This window comes from Siphateles boraxobius, unplaced genomic scaffold (assembly GCF_051911475.1).
Source record: "Siphateles boraxobius isolate OS27281-9 unplaced genomic scaffold, OSU_SipBor_1 1, whole genome shotgun sequence".
NCBI classification, from domain to species: domain Eukaryota; kingdom Metazoa; phylum Chordata; class Actinopteri; order Cypriniformes; family Leuciscidae; genus Siphateles; species Siphateles boraxobius.
The window spans coordinates 11,200,959-11,225,433 of NW_027508699.1; the positions used below are offsets into that span (position 1 = coordinate 11,200,959).

Sequence of the window (24,475 nt, forward strand, 5' to 3'; positions counted from 1 at the left end):
ATGGCTTTATGTTTTTAAAAGATAAATGACTCCAACAAACTGAAACATGGAATTATAAACCTTGTCGAAAAATTTGTAAGTTTGTGACCAACGCCGACCTTTTATTATTTATTTTATTTTATTTTATTTTATTAATGCTCAATAACATAAGAACATTGTCAATGAATTACATACAAATACATATACATATAATAAATCAAACAAAGAAAAAAATGATTATACAAAAACAATGAAAAACAAAAGATGAGATGACATCAGAGATATGACAAGAAGGCATACACTACAGTTTTATTGATACAATAACATAAATTAATATACAAGGAAAGCTTTTAAGTGCATGCATTTTTTATATATATATTTCTTCATAATATTTGATACATCTTGGGGATTTTCTATTATTTATATAATATTTAAGAAGTGAGATTAATTCAGTGTAAAAATAAGGATAGGATAGAATACCATTTGCAAACTTTTGTTTATGAATGAAGAATTTGTCATATAAAATAAATGAATTAATAATGTACTCTAGGGGTGGCCAACGCCAACCCAAGTGGAATGACACCCCCTATGTTGACGTAAAGAACCACTGAATCGCGTTTGGAACCGATTCATGGAAATGAGTCGGACAGCCATTCACTATAAGAAACCCAGTGCGCATGCGCGAGCAAGTAAACTTCCTTCAGGACTCTTGCCTTATATGATGGGAACACTACCAATGAGGTACTTGTTGCTTTGTCTTATTTCAAAATGCAAATCTACTCATGTTACTGTCTATCATGACAGGTCTGTTGAGTTTGTTTACTTCATGGCATGCATGTAATAATTCGTCGCATGCAATGTCTTTCACCGTTAAAGTTTTAATTACAATGTTTTCTGTTGTTTTTAGACAGGCACACAATCATTTTTAGTAAAACTGTTGGCATGCATGAAAGGCATCCGGCTATAATGAACATATGTGTTGGCTTTTTTACAGTCTATGATTGGCACATATTATTCCCTGTTTGTTGTGTTTGCTCGATGTGGAACTTTTATGTTTGGGCCATTAAACAACAACTGAAACATTTGAGAATAAAACCTGCACAGAGATGATATAACAGTGTGCTATCTCTACATTTAATAAGAATGTTCCCCCCTTTATTAAATTCCACCAACAAATCCATTCCAGGCACTGATAAATCTATAAATGCTGTTGTGGTGAGTGTGGAAACGTGTAAAATGTGTTGGAAGGATACTTCAACAAAACTATTTATTTATTTACTTTACTCCACTGAAATGTCCTTTTTCAATGGAACACATGTTTATTTCGGCGAGTGGGTAAGATTTGTTTTTGAAAGAAGTCTCTTATGCTTGCCAGGACTGCAAAAATACTGTAAAATCGGTAATAATTTTAAATATTATTATAATTTAAAATACTTTTATATAATTTAATATACATGAAATGTAGTTTATTCCTGTGATGTTAAAGCAGAATTTTCAGCATCATCACGTCTTCAGTCACATGATCCTTCAGAAATCATTATCATATGCTGATTTGCCATTCAATAAACATTTCTCACTATTTTGAGTGTTGAAAACAGTTGTGCAGCTTCATATTTTTGTGGAAACCGTGATGCGTTTAAAAAATATATATTTTCAAGTTCACAAGAACAGCATTTATTTGAAATAGAATGTTTTGTAACAAAGTAAAAGTCTTTACTCAAACTTTTTATATGAATGTTTTTCTAAACAAAAATATTGCATATCTCGTGTTTGTGTATAATACATGATCAATCATTGTCTCAGACCTTATTTCAGTAACAACTAAATTTTGCAAAAAAATGTAAACCAGTTTGGAGAAATGATTTTAAAAACCCATTTTCTATTTTAATATACGTTAAATGTAATTTATTCCTGTGATGTCTTAAGTTGAATTTTCAGCATCATCACATCATCACACAAGTCTTTTTAGTCATATGATCTTTCAGAAATCATTCTAATATGCTGATTTGCTGGTAAATAAACAGTTCTTACTATTATGAGTGTTGAAAACAATTGTGCAGCTTCATATTTTTGTGGAAGCCATGATGCATCTCTTCAAACCTCTTGTCTTTCTCCTGTCCTCAGGATTGGTTGGTGCTTCTGCAGATCATTGGGCCGCGTGCGGACACACTTCATCATCAGCTCTATTGTGTTGCTGCTTCTGGCCGGAGTCTCCCTGACCTTTTTATTGCCCAACAATGAGGACGGCAGGATTCTCCGACAGCTCCGCCATAGATCCAACGCCTCACTCCCCCTCCCGGACCCGGAGGACAGTTTTACTATAATCATGCAAACGTACAACCGCACCGATATACTCCTCAGGCTCCTCAATCATTATCAGGCTGTGCCTCACCTGCAGTGCATCATCATAGTGTGGAATAACCCCGGCGAGCCACCGCCCAGGAAACTATGGGATGCCCTCGGCCCACACCCTGTGCCCGTCTTCTTCAAAGAGCAGAGTGTCAACAGAATGCGCAATCGACTGCATCCGCACCCTGAGATCAAGACTGACGGTAGGTGTGCGATTCTCACGTGAAGGGGAGGAGAGGGAAGTCACATTTTAGAGCTGGGACTAATTTTGGCTTGTCGTACAACTTGACGGTGACACAGTCATGAACTTCCTTTTGGACCATTTTTTGGACAGTTTTTAGTTAATGCCCTACAAAATGATCAAAACAAATGTTAATTCAGAAATTAAAATTGTGCTTATCATAGAAGTAGTGATGGTATGTATGCATTGCATTTTAAAGGGTCATTCCACCGGTGGAGACATGAATATGTATTGAAAGTGGGTCATGTAGTAGAATAGTATCATAAATTTCTAATTTGTTATCTTCTTGGCCGATAAAAGGCAGAAAAGGACTTTTTAGTGCTTGTGGATTGTAGACAACAATCCCCATAGTGCATTGCAATGCTCAGCTCCGCAGACCACTCCCACTACAGTAGCTAGTTTAACTGCAAGATATCAGTGCGATGAACCTGCCACGTTAGCGTGTTAACAAAATGAAAATAAACTTACTTTACAGAAAGACGACGATTTGACCCTGTAGGCTTTGGCTGACGTTGCCAGTTGAACTTAGGTATTCTAAAGTAGGTCTCCAGGACGCCGCTATTCATATGGGGTGCGAAACTCGGGTGAGCAACAACACACACGTCCGTGTCATCCTCCGATTCCGTAGCACCGCTGGAATTCTCGGCAGCAGACAGACTCTTGTTCTGTGTCCATTGGCGCACAGTGAGAGCACAGGCACCACCAATCTGCTGCAGCTCGAGCCATTGCGGGCTCCGCGGCAGGCAGATCGTCTGCATCGGCTGTGGTGGCAGCAGCTTCACCCGCCTCCGGTTCCTCCATAACCCTCAGCTGCTCGTCGCTATACTGTGGCTCATAAAGGTAGCCACGAACATCCGTTTCTACCATAACTTCGTCAAAATCCAGATCCTCCATAATGCATCCGCCTGTGTATTCAGTACCTTCGTCCATATTTTCAAAAAGTTTCTCCCAGTGAAATCAAACGCCCTGGCACTGATCTGATTGGTCTGTTAGCGCATTAGGTCCAACCCCCTTTGGGCGGGTTTGAAAGGGTGGGAACTAGTGCTTGTAGTCTTCACAGAAATCCCCCCCTTTTACACTTCCTCCTACAATGACGTAAAATGACGATTTTTGCGTCATTGTAGGAGGAAGTGAAAAAGGTAAATAGAGGATTTCTCTCATCTCAGGGGAAAATGAAAGAGTTTTGCACGACCATTCAATAGTATGACTGGATTTCTAACAATGGAAATCTTAATGCAAATGGGTGGAGTGACCCATTAATGTACTGTATTTTTAATAAATTAATAGATGGGGCAGAAATCATATTTAATACAATGTAATGTTTTCTCAGAAGTAAGTCAGACAAACAGGATAGGAATAGCATGATGGTGAATAAATGATGACAGAATGAATTGTCATTTTTGGGTGAACTGTCCCTTTAAGGCACAATCCAACTGGATTCATAATACGACTGTATTTAATGTGCTCTTGTCTTTGAGATTGTACTGACCGACACTCTCTTTCACCCGGCAGCTGTTTTGATGCTAGACGATGACACATTGGTCAGTGTTCCCGACATAAGCTTTGCATTTTCTGTCTGGAAGGTAATGTTTGCCATAAGCATCGTGTTATTGACATTCTGTGCAGATATTTCCTGAAAGCAACTCTAGGACATCTTATCTGTGTTTTACTTGACCATCTTTTCTCCATTGTTTAAATTACTCTCTTCAGAGACACATAAACAAACTTGTTTTCATTTCTATTTGTGTTGTAGCAATTCCCAGATCAGATTGTGGGTTTTGTTCCACGGAAGCATGTGACCACAGCATCTGGTGTGTACAGCTATGGCAGCTTTGAGCTTCAGGATCCAGACAAAGGTGGAGGCGACAGGTGAGATTTGGAAAAATTCTGCATTTCCAAGTTAATCGGACATGAAACCAAAACTGACCTATTTACTTAATAATTGTTTCTGGACTTATTGTGCATGATTCATATTCCAAAGGAAAAAGAAATGTATAACTCGCTTCACCTCTGAAACAACTTTCCTTCTGCTCTTTTTATTGTTCGTCCCCTCTCCAATCAAACTCTGATAGATAAGGTTTGCCTTGTCCTATATTTTTCATGGTTGAATATTCTGATATATTACCAAGCAGTGTGAAAACATTGCTGTGACTAATAGCTGTTAAAGCAAGTGCGCTTCATACCTCCTGAAAAGTGAAGCCAAAGCATTTCGATCGCCCCCTGGTGGCTGGCTGCAGTATATATCATAAACCGCTATAAAAACAAAGTGTAACGTCATGATTGAGGGCTGCGTTTAAGTCCATTTGTTTAAGCCCCTCCCTCGCTAACTTCCCCGTCTTGTTCACTCGGATGTATGACATTGCTTACATTGCATGAGTGCCAACTAGGGGTTGAACGACTTCAGATGTTTTAAAGTCGACATTTATGTGATTAAAGTCAAGTCGACTAGTCGCTGATGAAGTCAGTAATGAGCAAATAAGCCTGAACCTCGATCTGAGACTCGAAAGCGGGTTGCCTTGTGCACAGCTAGTACACAGCAGTGCCATAGAGAGAAAGAGTTGCGACATGCTTTGATGTCGCCGCTATGGCTGTCACGTGGTTCATGTAAGCCCCAATAGTTCCAAATCATACGCTGGCTGTCATGTTCTTCTATGGGACAGACAGCAGCGATTACATTATTGAACGGTAAATATAAGATAAAACAAACACCCAAGTACTTTTTCAGCTGTTACTGCATTATTGCATTTAGTTAATGTCAGTTTTGCATTTGGAGAGGCTGGGTGACAACGGAATACTGTATATTACTTAGATAAGTTTTAGGGTTTTTTTGGAGGGAAAAGCTTAGTGTTCATGTTCGCACGGGTAGTAGCACTGGCTTTAGCGGCTCATCTGATGATGGACGTCTCATGATATTTATTTTAGCACAACTGGGCTGTATTAGGCTATTGATCCGTGATCTTGCTTATAAATTCCGAATCAGCCATTAGCCTACCTTCGTGATCACGCAGAGGTCTGCAGTGGCGGTCCGTTCAGAATTCCAACCAGCATAAAATATAAATAATTACGCTGTGCATGTACAAATGAATGATTTAGGAGGGAAATGGACTGCTCCCATAACGTAGAAAGCAACGACTATATTTGCAGCAATGTTCTGTAAATATTATCTTCATAAAATGAAACCGGAGAGATGGTTAATATGAGTTAATAATGAGTGAATTAACTATGTTCCTAAATACGTAGCTAAATAACTGTTAACGGGATTCATTTCAGTATGGCTAATGTACCCCTTCATCCTACCCTAATCGTAGACTAAACCATTCATCAGAAAACACACACAAATACATGTATACAATGTACTGTGTAAAGGTACACATGTACAGGTCCTTCTCAAAAAATTAGCATATTGTGATAAAGTTAATTATTTTCCATAATGTGATGATAAAAATTAAACTTTCAAACTTTCTGAAATATTTCAGGTCTTTTATTGTTTTAATACTGATGATTTTGGCATACAGCTCATGAAAACCCAAAATCCCTATCTCAAAAAATTAGCATATTTCATCCGACCAATAAAATAAGTGTTTTTAATACAAAAAAAGTCAACCTTCAAATAATTATGTTCAGTTATGCACTCAATACTTGGTCGGGAATCCTTTTGCAGAAATGACTGCTTCAATGCGGTGTGGCATGGAGGCAATCAGCCTGTGGCACTGCTGAGGTGTTATGGAGGCCCAGGATGCTTCGATAGCGGCCTTAAGCTCATCCAGAGTGTTGGGTCTAATATATATATATATATATATATATATATATATATATATATATATATATATATATATATATAAATATAATATTATTTATATATATATATATATATATATATATACATATTATTATTAATAATATTATATATTATATACATCAGGTTACCGTAAGTTAGCTAACGTTAGTGTCATGCAAATAGCTGCAATTAACCTATTATCTTCCAATAAACATTAACTAAAACTGGCTATATAAAATATAACTACTGACTAGATTCACGAGAGGTCGGCTACTGTGTTTAAAAGTCAAAAAATAAAGTAATATCATTAATTTACCAGCGAGCGTACTTCGGAAACACTGAAAATGAATGGGGTTCAATGCTGGAACTTCAGTGTTTTGGAACTATTGGCTGCTCCTTTTGTCTCAAAATGTATTGTGCCCTTTTCTGATAATTGTAAATAATAATAATAATTATTATAAATATTATAATAAATAACACACTTACACACCCTTGCCACTAACAATAATAATACAAACAAATATTATATAAAAAAAAATTTGGCGGAGAAGTGGTAGGCGGAGTTTCCTTTGCAGCGCCTCATACGCATTTAACGGTTCTGGTACGCACTAGCCAGCAATTCGCGCGAGTCTCTTCTAACGAGCAGCAGGTAACGTTTAAGCTAATAAGAAAAATTACATTTATCCTACCATCACCATTCTACTCTAAAAGTTGCTGCAGCATGCGAGTTAAGTATAACTCGATTTCAGACGCATTCTGAGTGACAATGTCATTCGTTTTTATCCAACGAATAAATATGCAAGGGGAAATGCATCTAACAGTTAGTTAAAATAAATCTTAAGTCCATGTCCAACTCTAAATTGTAAGGAACTTGTATCTTTGATTTCATAGTAACGCTTTACAATAAGGTTCATTTGTTCATTACTCATGTATGAACTAACATGAACTAACAATGAGAGTAGTCTATATGAGACAACAACTGTCAAAATGATTGATTGACAGATGGGCGTATCTATCCTTTGATCTCCCCCCACCCCTTCCTGGCCCTCCCATTGCCCCGCCCCTTCTGGCTCCGCCCCTTCCTGTTACCTTTGACCTAGTTCCGCCCCTTCCTGTTACCTTTGACCTAGTTCCGCCCCTTCCTTATACCTTTGACCTAGTTCCGCCCCATCCGGTTACAGCTTGTCAAAATGATGGAAGATGACCTTTGATCTAGTTCCGCCCCTTGCGGTTACAGCTTCTGTCAAAATGATGGATGTGTGACAGTTAGTTTGATCGTTTGAAGTTAGTTTGATCAAGAAAAGGGAGGTATTGGCCTTTGATGTTAACATAAGCTTTGATGTTACAGTTACAAAGTGATGTGACAGTTAGTTTGATCGTTTGAAGTTGGTGTTTTGTCACCGCATCCCCTAAATATCCCTGAGCTTTATCACGGGCAGCTGTGAAAGTGATAAGAAACATTTTTGGAAGTTTATCTGTTCTGTAAAAGAATATAAATAAAACCTCACACAAAAAGTTTAAAATAAATGTAGAACTATTCACTGAACCAAGCAATTCAGTTTAAATAAAATGGAGCCACAAAAAAAAACAAAAAAAAAACATAGCCTGGGCTATTTAAAACACTAATGAATTATGCCGTCTTTTCCTTATGTATAAACAATTTTTCAAATTAAACATCATTGCATAATACTGATAAACAGCACCGTAGCATAAATTAATTATAGAGAAAGTACTCACTGTTTTGCATTTTTGATGAGGTGGTCATAGAAGAGAGGGTGCAAAAGTTTTTGGTCCAGACATGGGGTATGGCACACGTCCATGTGTCTTGGCTATTTTATAGCCTTTTACAGTAAGAGCCTGTGGAAAACTATGGGAAAACGGCGGAGCTGTGTGTCCACTATATTCTTTCAGTACTCTATGAATGGAACTGTTTAGGTTCAAGGCCAATTCACATTCCCAGGGGTAGGGCAGACCTTTTGATTACACGAGCGCCATGTTTCACTGATAACTGTCAATCCTGAAAATAAGTCTTATGAATTAAAAGTAATTTATTACCGGTTGTACGGAAACAGCGATGATATCACTTATTTGTCACGCACACTGTCCATGCTGACAGGCACTACCTGTGTGATTTTTTTTCTTCAACCCTGGTGAAAATGTAAGATGATTTTATCTAAATCTAACATAATTGGTACAGTAAATTTGTAAAATATTTATTTTAAATGAACAGAATGCTTTTCAACTTCAGTAATTTAGTAAGATTTTAAATGAACAACATGCTTTTCAACTTTAGTTAAATTAGTAAACTATTTATTTTATATATGATATATTTTAATTTATACACTTTTAAAGGAACACAATGCTTTTCAACTGTTGTGTAAGATATTTCTCAATGGGTTCAGGAACGTGTCACAAAAACAGATACCAGGCCAGCCAAACGCTGGTGTGACAGAGAGAAAAGACTTCAGGGGAAACACTTGTGGGTTTTTTTCAACCATGGTGAAACAGTAAGATGATTTTATTTTTGTGTAATTTATATACTTTTAATTGAACAGCATGGTTTTTCAACTTGAGTCAGTGTCAAATATTTGTGAATGACTAAATGTTAATTTTATAACCATTTCATTTAAATGAACATAATGCTTTTTCAACTTCTGTGTGAGATAAACTTCCAACGTCCTCAGCAAAGCGGAGGGAGGGGAATTCCTGCTTTGACACACAGACACACACACACACACACACACACACACACACACACACACACACACACACACATACATACATACATAGACACGCGCTCCCTATGCTTTGAGTCAGTGTGAGATCATTCATACATTGCATTGGTTTTTTTTCTTCAACTCTAATACATTTTTAACTGTTTGCAATTTTTTTTATTTAAACTTTTTGTGTGAGGTTTTACATAAGCTGTATGTTTTTCTTCAACTCTCTAATACTTTTTTTTTATCCTGTTTGGAATATTTTTGTGACTCCATTTTATTTAAACTGAAATGCTTGGTTCAGTGAATAGTTCTACATTTATTTTAAACTTTTTATGTGAGGTTTTATTTTATATTCTTTTACAGAACAGATAAACTTCCAAAAATGTTTCTTATCACTTTCACAGCTGCCCGTGATAAAGCTCAGGGATATTTAGGGGATGCGGTGACAAAACACCAACTTCAAACGATCAAACTAACTGTCACATCACTTTGTAACTGTAACATCAAAGCTTATGTTAACATCAAAGGCCAATACCTCCCTTTTCTTGATCAAACTAACTTCAAACGATCAAACTAACTGTCACACATCCATCATTTTGACAGAAGCTGTAACCGCAAGGGGCGGAACTAGATCAAAGGTCATCATCCATCATTTTGACAAGCTGTAACCGGATGGGGCGGAACTAGGTCAAAGGTAACAGGAAGGGGCGGAACTAGGTCAAAGGTAACAGGAAGGGGCGGGACAGGACGGGGAGGAACCGGAAGGTGTGGGGGAAGATCAAAGGATAGACACGCCCACCTGTCATTCAATCATTTTGACAGTTGCTGTCTCATATAGACTACTCATGAGCAACACATTGTTACTGTAGGCTATATCTTAGTTAATACTACAACTGTTAATTGTTTGTTCATGTTATGTCACAGTCAGTGCATTAACTAATGATAACAAATACAACTTTTGATTTTAATGTTTTAGGAAATGCTGAAATTAATATTAACTATATATTACTTCATTATTAGCTAATTTTAACTAATGAAACCTTATTGTAGAGTGTTACTGTTTCATGATAGCTAACACTGTCTTTCATACATATAATACATACATAAAATTTACATCAACAAAACAAAAAATTCATTTTCCATAATTACCTTCTTGATTCTCAGTTTTGTTTGGTAAAGTAAATAATGTTTAGTAATATTATCATAATTTCCCTATTTTCATTTGATGTTATGCATTCTAATAATTGTATCAACATATTTTCTTAGAATGCCAAGGAAAGAAAGAATAAAAACAAAAAAAATCAAGTAGTAATAATTTTTTTATTTATTTAGTGCCCTTTTTGGTCCCTCCGCCCCTGCCCCTGAGGAGGTCTGTGCACGCCACTGGTCTCTATTAAGTGAAGCATTGCTTCAGCTTTGCCCAAAAGTGAAGTATTGCTGGCCAGCTGAGCCTTGAAAAGTGAAGCTTAAAGTTAAAAAATAATTAACACCTTGTTTCATTACATCTATCATTTAAGGAATCAGCTTTTTTGAACGTTTTCGTTGAATGAAAGGTTCAATGACTCACTCAAAGACAGTCCGCTGGCGTAACAACTGCGCGCTGAGTGAGTGTCTTTCAATGTGCAGAGACGCTGTTTAGTTTCGGTTACATTGGTTACATTGTTTACATTGTTTTTGTGTAGGCCTATGCTGACCATATCATAACACATATTTATATAGTAACAAATAAATATAAATACATAAATAAATAAATAAATGTGGGTCCCATGGCCAAACCAGTTAAGATCCACTGGTCTGGATCACACTCGCCCTCACCTCTCAGTGTTTTATAATCCAGCTATGATGTCATGATGATTTAAATAATTGCCATTTCCTTTTAATGCTTTAATCAAATCAAATTTTATTTTTAAAGCACATTTTTAAATCAACCTTGGTTGGCCAAAGTGCTGTGCACGAAAGTAAAAATAAAAACAAGAAACATGAAAGAGTTACAGAAGATTAAAAGCACAAGAAATAAATATACAATATAAATATTAGCGGAAAAACTTAAATGAAATGAGAAATGTTGCTGAAGTACTTAAATGACTAAAACTAAGCATTATTAGTATTATTAATAGTAAATATAAATCCTATATATAAAATAGATACTAAATATAACTATTTTTAAAACCCCAAAAAGAAATAAAAATGACAAAAGCACATAATAAAATTACTAAAACTTACACTAATATGATAAATTAAAATATAAAAGCTGATTTAAAATATGAATAAATACTATAATAGTATAGAAATAATCCTAAAAATAACACTGCTTTTAAACTTTACTGATAAAGTGTTCATTGTCGTGGACACTAGAATGTATTTGATCCCTATTTCACATTATGAAAGTAAAATGTGTTGAAAAGAGCAGCACAAAAGTCACAACCACGCAATACAGCCGAATAAATGTCATTTCATCATTCCATTAGCTATTCAATGATCCTAGTGGGAGCGGCGTTCTTCCATCGGCGCTTCCTGAAGCTGTTCCGAGATCAGCCGGATGAAGTGCACACTCTGGTGGACCAAACCCAGAACTGTGACGACATCGCCATGAACTTTGCTGTGGCACACCATCTCTCGCAGGCGTCCAGACTGAAGCGCCCCTCCGGGGTGTTCGTGAGGCCCGTGGATATGCGTAACCTGGAGAAGGAAGCCAGCAGCGGGTATGTGGGCATGTGGCACAGAGCGGAGCACATGCTGCAGCGCTCCTACTGCCTCAACAAGCTGGCACAGATCTACGGAGAAATGCCACTCCGCCACTCCAACATCATGATCTCACAGTTCGGCTTTCCCAGCTATGCTAACCACAAGAGCAGGATATGATGTCAGCACATTTTGAGAGACAGGTGCAATCTCAGTAATGAGATATTATGTCATCTTTTTGGACAAATGTCATGCCTGGAGATTTTAAAGTGCACATCTCATAATACATGAGTTTGTCCAACACAGGTTTGATGAAATTTTGCAACCGTAACATTTCTACATTCTCAGGCCTTTTACATTTATAATAGCTAGAAATTTAGTCTTAGATGATGATTCTTTTTTTATTTGATAATTTATGCCTGTTCTTATGATTCTATGACAGCTTGTGTTCACCACGGAAAAGAAAAAAGGATAATTATTTGTGACTTTTTATCTCACAATACAGGCTTTATAACTTGCAATTGCGAGTTTCTCACAATTCCGAGAAAAAAAGTCAGAACTGCGTGATCTTACGGAACCTTTAAAGGGAGAAGATGAAGGGGAAAAAATATGACGTAGGAGTGAAAATTATATTTCAGTGCTTTTGCGTTCGCTCGCAGAACCCCTGAGGAAATTTGCTTTCGCTCGCAAAGAACACACAAGTTTTGCGAGCGAACTTAAACTCTCTCAGGGGAACCCAAAAGTTTTGGGAGTGGACGCAAAGCATTGAAATATATTTTTTATATATTCTTCCCATCTCCTATTTTTTCCGTCAACATGTCCCTTTTAGGGGTCTCTATTGAATATGAACTTGCAATTGCGAGTTATAAAGTCAGAATTGCGACTTTGTCTCGCAATTCAGAGTTTTTTCTTTCTTTTCAGAATTGATGTACAAACGCGCAATTGCGACTTATAAAGTCGAAATTGCGGGATATATAAAATCTGAGACAACAAGTCAGAATTTTAACATTAAAAAATTGCAATTATCTTTTTATATTTTAAGTTTTGTGAATAAAATGTGAGTATCATTTTGTGGTAACTGTTGATTTACACTCTGCAAACTGGTTTTGCCTCATGATCCAGATTTTCATTGGACATCAATTTCACAGTACCAAAATTGTAGAGAGAGTGAGAGGGAGTCAATATAAACTACACAGTACCAACAATATAAAGTCATTTATTTGACGCTGGTTACATGGAAAAACAATGTCACAGAAGTGATCAAAGTGATCGCTGCGAATGGAGCCAAAATATAATAATATGATACATTTCCTGAGAACAAAGCTGAATTCCTCTGAGCAGAATCGTTTTATTACAATATATTATCTCACACCAGGAAAAGTGTAGTAACTCCCTTATCTTTTTTTTTTTTTTTTTTTTTACCCCGTTTTAAAACCCTGTAAAAATCCAGCAAGCACAAACATTACATGTTTGACATTGTACAAGAACTGTTACATTCCTTGTTACATGTGGTTACTAAAGTAAATTATGCATAATTAAATGCAACTAATTCTAACCCTAACTCTGTAGTAAGGAAATGTAGTTAGCTAGTATTACTCAGTACTTAAAAGTGTAACTACACTAACACGGGCACCTTAAAGTAAAGTGTAACCCAAAACTGTTTGATGAATTAACTTTCACTTTCGATTGCATGTGTTCAGAAGCAGATAAAGAATCAGTCTGATTATTTTGCTTCACTGGAGGAACAAAGGCGGGCTTGGAGGATATCCAGTAGTCTGTTGACACACGGAAATTAAACAAATGTAGACAATCCAAAGTGGAACCCCCCTTCCTTCAGATTAATAGCTGTGTAGACTACAGATTCGGGTGATTTTGCCCTGCAATGAGAAATTTATCCAAGATGTGTCCCAGACAAAGTGGATTTGTGCTGATAGACGCTTCATGGAAGCTTGAGAAACCTCAATATTACAACAAAAAGATGTCATATTGCATCGACTGCTTTCCTGCCAGTCTCTCTGTCTGCATCCTTGTCAAAAATGGGTGAAAATTGACTAAACAAAAAGCCATCAACACAGAACATCTCATTAGGAAGGCAAATGAGATATTTTCTCAAACAGCTCAGGATGTTAGAGGTCAGCCATTATAGAATCAAGCGCATAGACAAAACAACTCGGACAAACGTAATAAAAACCTGAAAGATCACTGGATCTTTAGTTCTTTTCTTTTCTGTTCCATTCATATAATTAGACAGTTTCCGAATTTTGGGTTTATGAACCGGGTGATATATTTCCACACTCTAATGAATTGCTGTAAAAATTACAGTATGATTTTACAGTACAATGGCTGTATTTCAATAATACAGTAGATAACTATTAACATAGATGCATTCTGGGGGCACACGGCAGTTTATTAGACCTTCTGGAATGGCATTTGTTGTTTGTTAGGCTGCTGTTTTGGAGAGAGATCTCTACTAAGGGTATGTTTATATGACAAAAAGTACTTAAAAACAAGTTTTTCCTTTGCGTTTTTGAAAAGTTTTGTATACAGGCGACACCATTGTCAAAAATATTCCCGTTCACACGGTTCCGTGAAAACGACTAAAAACGCTGTATTCTGCTGCCAGGCCAGTAGTTGGCGATGTCACTGTAAAGAAACACCACTTGCCTATATACTGAACACATAATACACGTGTACATTGTCACCGTTTTCTCAAATTTGCCTTTTTTTTGGTATATATTTAGGTATAATTTTCAAAAACTTGCACTTTGAAATCTGTTTTGAGGAGTTTGCGTTTTCAGGCCTCCCAAAACGCCATTGTCATGTAAATGAATGACCAAAACGCACAAGAAGTTTTCCGCTTTTCTTTTAGTTGAAAACGATGTTGTGTAAATTAAAGTATGAATACTAAATTAATATTATACTCAAAAGAATCTAGCTAAATACAATACTTGTATATAAACTTAAAATTATTATTTATTTATTTTTAAAGCAGAGGGTCTGTTCTTTATTTTGATATATTGCATATTCAGTCTGGGGGCCATGCAACTTTTGTGAAAATGATAAACAAATGCTGGAGGTGGCTGGCAACTTACAAAAAAAAAAAAAAAACGCTGACAGGGAAAGCGTTCATGTAATTACAATACTTTATACACTCCCGGGTAAGAACATCTATAAATATTTGCAAAGAATTTAAAGTTTAAGTTTATACAATTTAATAATAAAAAAACTTAATAGTGGTCATCAAATATAAATTCTGATGTGAATCAGAAAGCTCTCGGATTTACTCAAATATCGTAATTTGTGTTCTTAATATGAATGAAGGTCTTACAGGCTTGGAACGACATGCGGGTGAGTAATTAATGACAGAATTTTCCTTTTTGGATGAACTATCCCTTTAAATAATGAAGTAAAATCACTTGATATAACTACTCCCCGTAAGGCACTAAAACTGCGGCAGTGTATTTTAACACCCAGAGTGTTGGAACAAAGAATGGAACTTCCTGAAGAAATAGTGTACTTTCTCTTTGACTGATAACATAACCAAACAATGCCTGTGTCAATTACCAGGTCAAATAAACTCGTTACATTGTTTTTAGAGGAAAAAGGAAAAAAAAGGGAAAGTTGCCGTGCCTCAAAGATAAGAGAAAGGAATGTCCTATCATCTGTATCTTTTTAAATCATCTGTACTAATACAGTATGTAAAGCGACACATGCACGCATGTTCTCTGCGGTTTTAGGCTATTTGCTTTATATGCCATGATGTACATGACTTATTAGAAATTATTTGGCTGAGCATTGAGTTTACCATCCACTATGAGTTTATGGATATTCAAAGTTCATTGTCAGTTTGATGTCAAGCACCTGATGCAAGATAATCTAAGGAAATGAGGTTAAGTTGAGAAAAGGGTTACACTTTATTTTAAGCTGTCAGTATTTCTGAGTAATTATATATTTAAGTACTGAGCAATAATAACTCTATGTACTTTGGGGTTAGGATGTTGATTTGGTTTAGGGTAAATTGCATTTAATTATGCATAATTTATAGTTATTATAAGTAGTTAATGACAGCCCAGACAGCAACACAGTGTCGGCCCAGATCCGGCCCACTTCTGGTACACGTGTATTTCAGCGTACCAGATGTGGGCCGGATCTGGGCCGACACTATGTTGCTGTCTGGGAGAGTTTCCATTTTTGGGTGAACTAAACCTTTAAGTGTCCAAAAACTTTTGGGGGACACTGTATATACATTGTAATTAAAGATTGTCAATCAAATATCCATCTTATTAGAAAATAACTCTGTTAGTCAAAATTACTAAATAAGTATAGAAAACACACCCCAGCGTTGTTTCATTCACCTGTCCATGAGATAATTACAGCATAGATAATGTCCAGGTGAATGTTCCTTTCAGCAGAAAAATGCTTCATTTTGTTGACGTGCTCTTCATCTGTTTAGCTGAGTGTGATGTTACTGGAGTTTATCCTGGCTTTCTTTCTGAAGTATTGGATCAGCAGCCCAGCGATAGTCAGCAGTGACACTGACCCTACAGCCGGCAGTATGGCCACGGGCAGGTCTGGCATTTTCACCTCATGCTGTTGGGCTAGATTGAAAGGGTAAAGAATCATTGGAGTAGAGAAACATCACTGTAACTGAAATATTATATTCCAGCCTTATTGAATAAGTTATGATTAGTGCTATTGTGTCAAGCACCTGAATGTCAGGCTACTACGATATGCACAGAAATAGCTTAAAGCCACAACAACTGAATCTGTACCTGAAAGGAGTTTGGAGCAAACAGGGAAAGTGACAGAAGCTACCCGTAATAAAACATGAGTCACCATATTTTACCACAGGAGTTGAGTCGTTGTCCAATTTGAAAAAGCCAATTCCAGGGTTCCTACAAGGTGCTTAAAAAGTGCGTGAATTTGACTTTTTGACATTTAAGTCCTGGGAAACCCTTGAAAACAGCCATATTTTTGAAGAGGTAGCCTACTTGAAAAGTGCTTGAATTATTAAAAATAGGGATGCACCGATACCGAGCTCATGCAACTTACTCGTAAAAATGCTCCGGTACCAACAACCGATAGGCCTACCAGGCGGAGTGTGTATAGTAACACACAGCTGTGGTGCGCGAGCTGATCAGAGAAAACCACCCTTTTCAACTACACAAAAAGGTCAATCTATATTTAATTTATCCAGTAATGAATATGCAATTTTTTCACATTTGATTACTTTATTCAAATTTCTGTACCTGTTAGATATACCCGAAAAACTCTAAAAACACTGTTTATTTCATTTGTAGCCTTTCCTTGTTCTATTATTTGCAAGTTGATTATTCGTTCTTATTTTGTTGCTGGCTGCTTACCTTTAATAATGTTTTAATTCACAATAATTAGGCTGGCAGTTTTTGTTGTAGTATCAAAATTGGATTAAATAATTGATATTTCACTGGTGTCTAAACATTTGTACCAATGACCCAATCCTCAACACCCTTCTGGAGCTGCTCTAGTGTAAATATGTGGTGTGCTATTCAATGAAAGATTAAATATGATGGAGCAATAGAATGTACAGTAACAGAAGCTCATACAATGCATTTTAGCAGGCTTAATTAAGCATGAAAATAATTGAAATAAATATATTTCTAATGAACCAATTAAGCCAACTAACATGATTTATATTCTTTTGGTTTATCTACTAATACATTTAAAAATTACAAATGCAGTGAAAAGTCAGGGATCGGTTACGGTATCGGTATCTCGTTCTGCAAAAAGTATCGGTGCATCCCTAATTCAAAATATTGTGATTTTTGTTGTTGTTGTTGTTGTTGTTAAAAAAATACAATTGTTTCACGCTAAATCAACGCTGCAGCCCGTCTGAGATATAGAGCTATTTATCATGGCTTGGAGCCAGAGGGGCGTAAGTGGCATTTTGGGCAAATATGAGTTCTTGATATCAAAATAAAGCTCTCGATGAGCTCAATCCAATGGTGCCACAAAAAAAAAAACTATCTGAGATCAAACTGTATTGAATGAAGCAACAAAACAATAAAGACCTAACACAAAAGTGTGAGTAATGTTTGGAGCCAGAAGGGCGTAGGTCCACTTACGCCCTTCTGGCTCTGAAAAACACATGTAGGACCCACATTTTTGTTGAGAGCCAGAAGGGCATAAGTGTAGTTGGTGCCTTAAAACAGCATTCAAAATGGCTGTAATCATAAAAGGGATAGTTCACCCAAAAATGAAAATTCTGTCAGTATTTACTCACCCTCATGTTGTTTCAACCCCGTAAGACCTTCGTTCATCTTCGGAACACGAATTAAGATATTTTTGATGAAATCTGAGAGCTGGATCACTCCTCCATACTAGTCCATATGCTTCTTCAGGGATTGAAACTTGCCGACCCAGAAAAGTTATTAAAGAAATCGTTAAAATAGTCCAAGTGACTACAGTGGCTCAATCTTAAGTTTATCAAGCGACGAGAATACTTTTTGTGCGCTATTCATTCAACTATTCATTTCCATCTCTGTGGGCCTCGAGTGATTTCACGTAGTGTAACAGCGCAGCGCTTCTGTGTTGTTTGTCACACGTAGGCTCCCTATTGGCCGAAGCTGGCCGTGTGTGTGTGACGTACAACACAGAAGCGCTGCAATGTTACACTACGTGAACTCACTCGAGGCCCACAGAGATGGAAATGAATAGTTGAATGAATAGCGCACAAAAAGTATTCTCGTCGCTTGATAAACTTAAAGGGATAGTTCACCCAAAAATGAAAATTCTGTCAGTATTTACTCACCCTCATGTTGTTCCAACCCCGTAAGACCTTCGTTCATCTTCGGAACACGAATTAAGATATTTTTGATGAAATCTGAGAGCTGGATCACTCCTCCATACTAGTCCATAGGCGTCTTCAGGGATTGAAACTTGCCAGCCCCGAAAAGTCATTAAAGAAATCATTAAAATAGTCCGAGTGACTTCAGTGGCTCAATCTTAAGTTTATCAAACGACGAGAATACTTTTTGTGCGCAAAAACAAAACAAAAATAACAACTTTATTTCAACTATTCATTTCCTTCTCTATGCGCCCTGAGTCAGGTTACTAGTTTAACAGCGTACGCTTCTGTTGTTGTACGTCACACGCATCACACACATGACCAGCGTCGGCCAATAGAGAGCCTAAGTGTGACGTAGCTCTACGCAATCACACTACGTTAACTGACTAGAGGCCCATAGAGAATAGTTGAAATAAAGTCGTTATTTTTGTTCTTTGTTTTTTTGCACAAAAAGTATTCTCGTCGCTTGATAAACTTAAGATTGAGCCACTGTAGTCACTAGGACTATTTTAATAATGTCTTTAATAACTTTTCGGAGCCGGCAAGTTTCAATCCCTTAGAAGCCTATGTAGGAGTATGGAGGAGTGATCCAGCTCTCAGATTTCATCAAAAATATCTTAATTCGTGTTCCGAAGATGAACGAAGGTCATTTTTGGGTGAACTATCCCTTTATGATTGAGCCACTGTAGTCACTTGGACTATTTTAACAATGTCTTTAACTTTTCTGGGCCGGCAAGTGTCAATCCCTTAGAAGCCTATGGAGAAGTGATCCAGCTCGCAGATTTAATCAAAAATATCTTAATTTGTGTTCCGAAGATGAACGAAAGTCTTACGGGGAAATTAATTACTTGTTCAAGTGTTATTCAAGTGTTAATTATTCAATCAATTCCCCTTTTGACCAATTATTTGATGCATTGTTCAGCAGATACGCCCAATATGTCCATATAAGACTTGGAAATGTTTGGTGCAAAAAAGGCGTATCTGATGTTTTTGCTATATTTTTTTTTATTTTAAAATGTTTTAGAACATGTTCATTGACTTAACTTAAATACTCATTTGTGTAACTATGCCTGTGGTTGCAATGTTTGTGGTTTAAGGTTAATAATACAGGTGATTGAAGTGTGGTCAATTTTGTTTTGTCTCTCCTGTAAAGTTTGTCAAAAGCCACTTACGCCCCTCTGGCTCCAAGCCCTCGTAATATGATAAGTATATAATACAACTCTCATTCTTCAGGTCAATCATATATATTAATGGGAAAAAAATCAGTTTCAATATCCTTTCAATGGTTAAGGGGATTTCCCATGCCTGACAGCGCTGGTCAATGGATTGACCTCTCTGAAGTGAAACATCAGATACCATATATATTTAATTTGAGTAAAAAAATAAAATGAAATAAATAAAAATAATAATAAAGATATTGTTTGATAAGTACTGATTGAAGTCCTTAATCCTAAAAAGTGGTGCTTGGAAAAAGTCCTTAAAAGTCCTGGAATTTCATTTGACAAGAGTGTACGAACCCTGTAATTCATAATATTAATAAAAACTATAATAGTCTATAAATACTAAAATAAGACTGGTGCAAAGTGACTTCCCATGCAAAGACATTAACTAAGTGAAATCTCCAGAAATGTTCCAAACTCACCTTCGACTGTGATGTTGATTGTGCAACTCTTAATGCCGAAGTCATTTTTTGCTTCACAAATGTAAATACCTTCGTCTGTTATTTGGACTGATGGGATGTTTAAAAGCACAGCTGGTTCGTTCACAGCTCCTGACGCAGCGCTCTGAGACTGTCTGTACAGAGTCAGTTTTACTGCCCCTTCGTCTGAAGAACACAATATGGTTATGTTCTCTCCTTCTTTTGGGTCTCCTCTATGGCTTAGCTGGATTTTGGGGATTTTTGGAGGACCTGCATTTAAATGGAGGTTAAAGATCATGGACCGATTTAAAATGGTTAGACAAGACAGCTAATTTTATCCTGTGTTAATTTACCCACCTAGAACAATGACTTTTACCCTCATTTGCTTTCTTCCCACTGGATTGCTTGCGTCACAGCGGTACCAACCTGCCTGAGACCAGGAAGCGTTATTTATTATGAGCTTCTCATTCTGGCTCTTATTCTGTGCAGGTTCAGTCTCCTCTTTCCACCACAAGATTGTTGGTTTGGGATTTCCATCTGCATGACATGTTATCTCCAGATGTTCACCAAGCTTTACTGAGGGATTATTACTGGAAATTGAAATAGTCCCTGGACCATCTTAGAAAGAAATGTAGAATCAATTATGACAAATGAAAAGTGATTTAATTTAATTTTTTATAAACTTGTATTATTGAATATTCCGTGTTCAGTACAAGTTGAGCTCAATCGACAGCACTTTTGACATAATGTTGATTATGAATTCCCACTTATCTTTTCTTTTCTTTAAAAATAAGCAAAAAATTGTGTTAAAAGGAGGTGCTTACGCTGTGGTCATGCTAAACTTTGAGTAAGCAAAATTTTGACGGACTATGCAATGGTCATAATACACTCTGCTGCGTTAAAATTCTTTCAACGATTTCAACATTTAATACATCAAAAATGTAAAAATATGCAATTGGCCATACGTCTTCACATCAGACAAATTCATAGGGCAGAGTTCACCAACACAGTAAAATCCGTACAGGTTTGCATTTCCTGTCTCCAGCATTTAAGAGGCCGTTTACATGACATCGTTCTCAACTATAAAAGAATAGAACTTTTTATGCGTTTTGGCCATTCATTTACACGACAACAGTGTTTTGAAAACGATATCGTAATTGTCTCTGTGTAAACAACAAAAATGTGAATTTGTGAAAAAGGTAACATCATGCGTATTACGTGTTCAGTCTATGGGAGCGTAGTGTTGCTTTACAAATTGACATCGCCAACTACTGGCCTGGGAGCAGAATACACCGATTTTAGTCGTTTTTCATGGATCTGTGTGTGAACTGGGATCGTTTTGACAATGGTGTCGCCTGTTTAGGGGCATGAACATGTAAAACCAATGTCCTTACAATAAAAGACTGGTCTGCAACATAGGCGTAATCTGCGGGAGGGACTGGTGGGACTTGTCCCCACCATTTTTTGCCAGGGTCAATATTGTCCCCACCACTTTTGGAACATCTCATGGCACGGATGTACCTTATACAAAAGAAGCATCTCCATTTGATTAGCAATTTGTTTGTTCGTGTTAAATAAGAGGCGATCTGGCGCTGGGATGTGTTGTCTTTGAATTCATGATGAGTGTTCGTTGTCGCTGTTATCAGTGGCGGAAGGCAACTGTGCTCTCTTGGCGCTCGTGCACAGTCCCAACAGAGGAGTGCTTCAATCTATCGCTTAACGCCGTTACTGAGACTCTTTGTTCTGGTGAAGAGATGCAGTTGGCTAGATGTATGGATGAAACGATCAAGTCAAGTCACCGTAATTTATTTACCGCTTTTTACAATACAAATTGTTTCTAAGCAGCTTTACAGTGATAACAGGAAAATAATGCAGCAAAGTTTGTTTCGGCTGCACAGCAGCTCTAGTAGTAAATAGTTTCATAGTCCAGCTTAAGTAAGTTCAGTGATGGTTCATTTCTGTTATAAAAAAGTTATAAATTTAGTTAATTTACCTATACAGCCGCTCTGGAGCGTCCAGCTCAGTTCAGTTCTCATATAATGGTGTCAATGCAGGCAAATCAATAATATTATTGAAAATCACATTAAACATGACTTCTGTGTCGATAAATTAAACAAAATTTACTACTGAAATTGATTTCTGGACATTGTAATGCTATTTTTTTCTGTAATTGTTATTTTACATATTGTATTAGCAGTGATGATTCAACCAAAGAGATGATGACTTTAAAACCCCGGAAGTGTTTCATATTTTGTGTGCCTTTTGCATCAGACTTTCAGTCTACGGTCTGTGGTTGTGACGTCCGAGGCTGAGACTACCAGCATTAGCATGCCTATAATTGGTCAATTGAACAAATTGTTTAGTGTGACTGCGACCATCCCTTTACAATGGAAGCAAATGGGTCCATAATAGTTAAAATAATTACATACAGTACATAATATTTGTGTTTACATGATTTAGGTGTGATAAAATCTAACTAAAATCTTACTAACCTAAAGTTATATACAATTTTACAACTTCTTTGCCATGACAACGTAACAGCTCAAACGACTGTAAAACAGCTTTACAGTTCAAAAACACAGAATAATTAAAGCGTTATAAAATCAACATTTCTGTTTTTAAATCTTCTAAAAATTGGCCACATTCTCTTTCATTTTTAGTGCCTCAAAATAACCTAAAAACACTTGTACTGAACCCAGCATATTCCTTTAATACAAGTTAGCCAAGTGTTACTCTACAACTTACATTCAGCATTCGAATTACGAGTTTTGTAGAGTCCAATTTCAGGCATATTCAGTGTTGCCTTGCAACTAATATTCTTGCCCAGATCCAAGACAGACGGCGTATAATTGAACACAAAGGAATAATTCTGAACATGATCGTCAAAAAATGTTTCATGTTGATCCACATGGAGTATCTTATCTCCACGAAGCCACTCAATTTGTATCCTGTTCAAAGGGAAAACGTTGTAGAGTGTGCAGCTGAGCTTCTGTGTTTGGTTTGCTATCAAACTCTTTATTTTGGGCAATACAGGATCTTGTGGAAATGCTGCGAACAAAACATTTCATCATAACAGCATCCAAATCATTTACACGTTTTTTTTTTTCACTCTCTGTTATTGATAACATTTTTATCACTACTTAGACAAGCAGCATTATGTAGTCAGTCATTACAAAAGAAAAGTACAACAGCAATTGTAACAACAATAAAACTGTTACTTGTAAGAAATGCAATCATTAGTAACTTAACAATAATAATATGAATAATTGAATGGAATAATCATGGCCAAACTGGATTTGTTAGGTATTATTAACAATGGATATTTAGGCAGCATAGCCAGTACAGAAGTGGATAAATAAATCCTAGTAACTTGTAGACCTACTATTAGCCTAACTATAAATGTTAAAATGCCATATCTCTAAACTCAAAATCATGTCTAACTGGGAGAACTGGAGAAACATTACTTACAGAACACTTGTATAGCTGACGTTCTCTGTCTGGGCTTTCCCTCACAAGTAGCTTTACACACGACGCTTATACTGTGTTTAACTGTGATATTCCTGATCAGCAGGCGGGAAACAATCTGCTCATCTTTAGATCTTCCGCTGTGAGAGTTATCCAGTAACACTGTCCACATGAAGGTCACATTTCCTGGACAAGCATTCACGCGACAGGTCAGCTCCAAGTCCGAACCAACATGAATTACTGGCTTTGGTGGGGTTAATTCTAGTATAAAATCATTTTTTTCTGTAAAAAAAATAAATGTCTACTGTCAAAATTATGAAATGCAGAAGGTTAAAATTGATTAAACAAAGTGCAAGCTATAGGTTTTCTTACCTGTTATTACACTGAGAATATTAATCCACAGTGCAAAAGTGATGCATTTCACTCCACACATCTTTCTTTCGTTGTGTGTCAATTCAGCAGGGATTCAGAATGTTGTTGGATATTCCCAGACTGGCTGTTTCTGACTGATCAACACCTCCCCAGCATTTTTCCCTTTTACTTTCTTTTTCTTCAACCAAACCAAATCCTTTTGGCTCACTTCTCTGTCAGACTGCAAGCCACACCTGCTCACATTTTCCTCATATTCTCCAAATTGTGCATATAATAAAAATGGTACTTACCCCCAATAACCGTGAATAATACTATAAAATACGGATCCATTTGTTAATATTAGTTAACTACATTAGTTAACATTACTAACAATGAACAATACTTCTACAGAATGTATTAATCTTAGTTAATGTTGATTTCAGCA

The 24,475-nt window shown here is 36.6% G+C and overlaps 2 protein-coding genes across 2 annotated transcripts; one reads left to right on the plus strand and one right to left on the minus strand.

Moving 5' to 3' along the window:
• The first annotated feature begins 582 nt into the window (after nt 1-582).
• On the plus strand, nt 583-12,816 carry extl2 (exostosin-like glycosyltransferase 2). The gene is made up of 5 exons (XM_077204849.1): nt 583-720; nt 2,104-2,531; nt 4,082-4,152; nt 4,323-4,438; nt 11,536-12,816. The coding sequence occupies exons 1-5, from the start codon at nt 611-613 to the stop codon at nt 11,927-11,929; spliced, it is 1,119 nt and encodes a 372-aa protein (XP_077060964.1). The 5' UTR covers nt 583-610; the 3' UTR covers nt 11,930-12,816.
• A 3,246-nt stretch (nt 12,817-16,062) lies between these two features.
• vcam1a (vascular cell adhesion molecule 1a) lies at nt 16,063-24,196 on the minus strand. Its single transcript, XM_077204894.1, has 6 exons — nt 24,052-24,196; nt 23,683-23,961; nt 22,960-23,262; nt 20,572-20,832; nt 20,218-20,484; nt 16,063-16,347 (listed from the first exon to the last, which is right to left on the minus strand). The coding sequence occupies exons 1-6, from the start codon at nt 24,110-24,112 to the stop codon at nt 16,199-16,201; spliced, it is 1,320 nt and encodes a 439-aa protein (XP_077061009.1). The 5' UTR covers nt 24,113-24,196; the 3' UTR covers nt 16,063-16,198.
• Between the last annotated feature and the right edge of the window lie 279 nt (nt 24,197-24,475).

Excerpts from the sequence above, each read along its gene's own strand:
- extl2 (XM_077204849.1), top strand. The coding sequence starts at position 611 with ATGGAAATGAGTCGGACAGCCATTCACTATAAGAAACCCAGTGCGCAT. Across the intron at positions 2,532-4,081 it reads CCCTGAGATCAAGACTGACG|CTGTTTTGATGCTAGACGAT; the intron begins GTAGGTGTGCGA and ends TTCACCCGGCAG. Across the intron at positions 4,439-11,535 it reads GACAAAGGTGGAGGCGACAG|CTATTCAATGATCCTAGTGG; the intron begins GTGAGATTTGGA and ends TCATTCCATTAG.
- vcam1a (XM_077204894.1), bottom strand. The coding sequence starts at position 24,112 with ATGTGTGGAGTGAAATGCATCACTTTTGCACTGTGGATTAATATTCTC. Across the intron at positions 23,962-24,051 it reads TATTCTCAGTGTAATAACAG|AAAAAAATGATTTTATACTA; the intron begins GTAAGAAAACCT and ends TTTTTTTTACAG. Across the intron at positions 16,348-20,217 it reads AATCAACATCACAGTCGAAG|CCCAACAGCATGAGGTGAAA; the intron begins GTGAGTTTGGAA and ends CTTTCAATCTAG.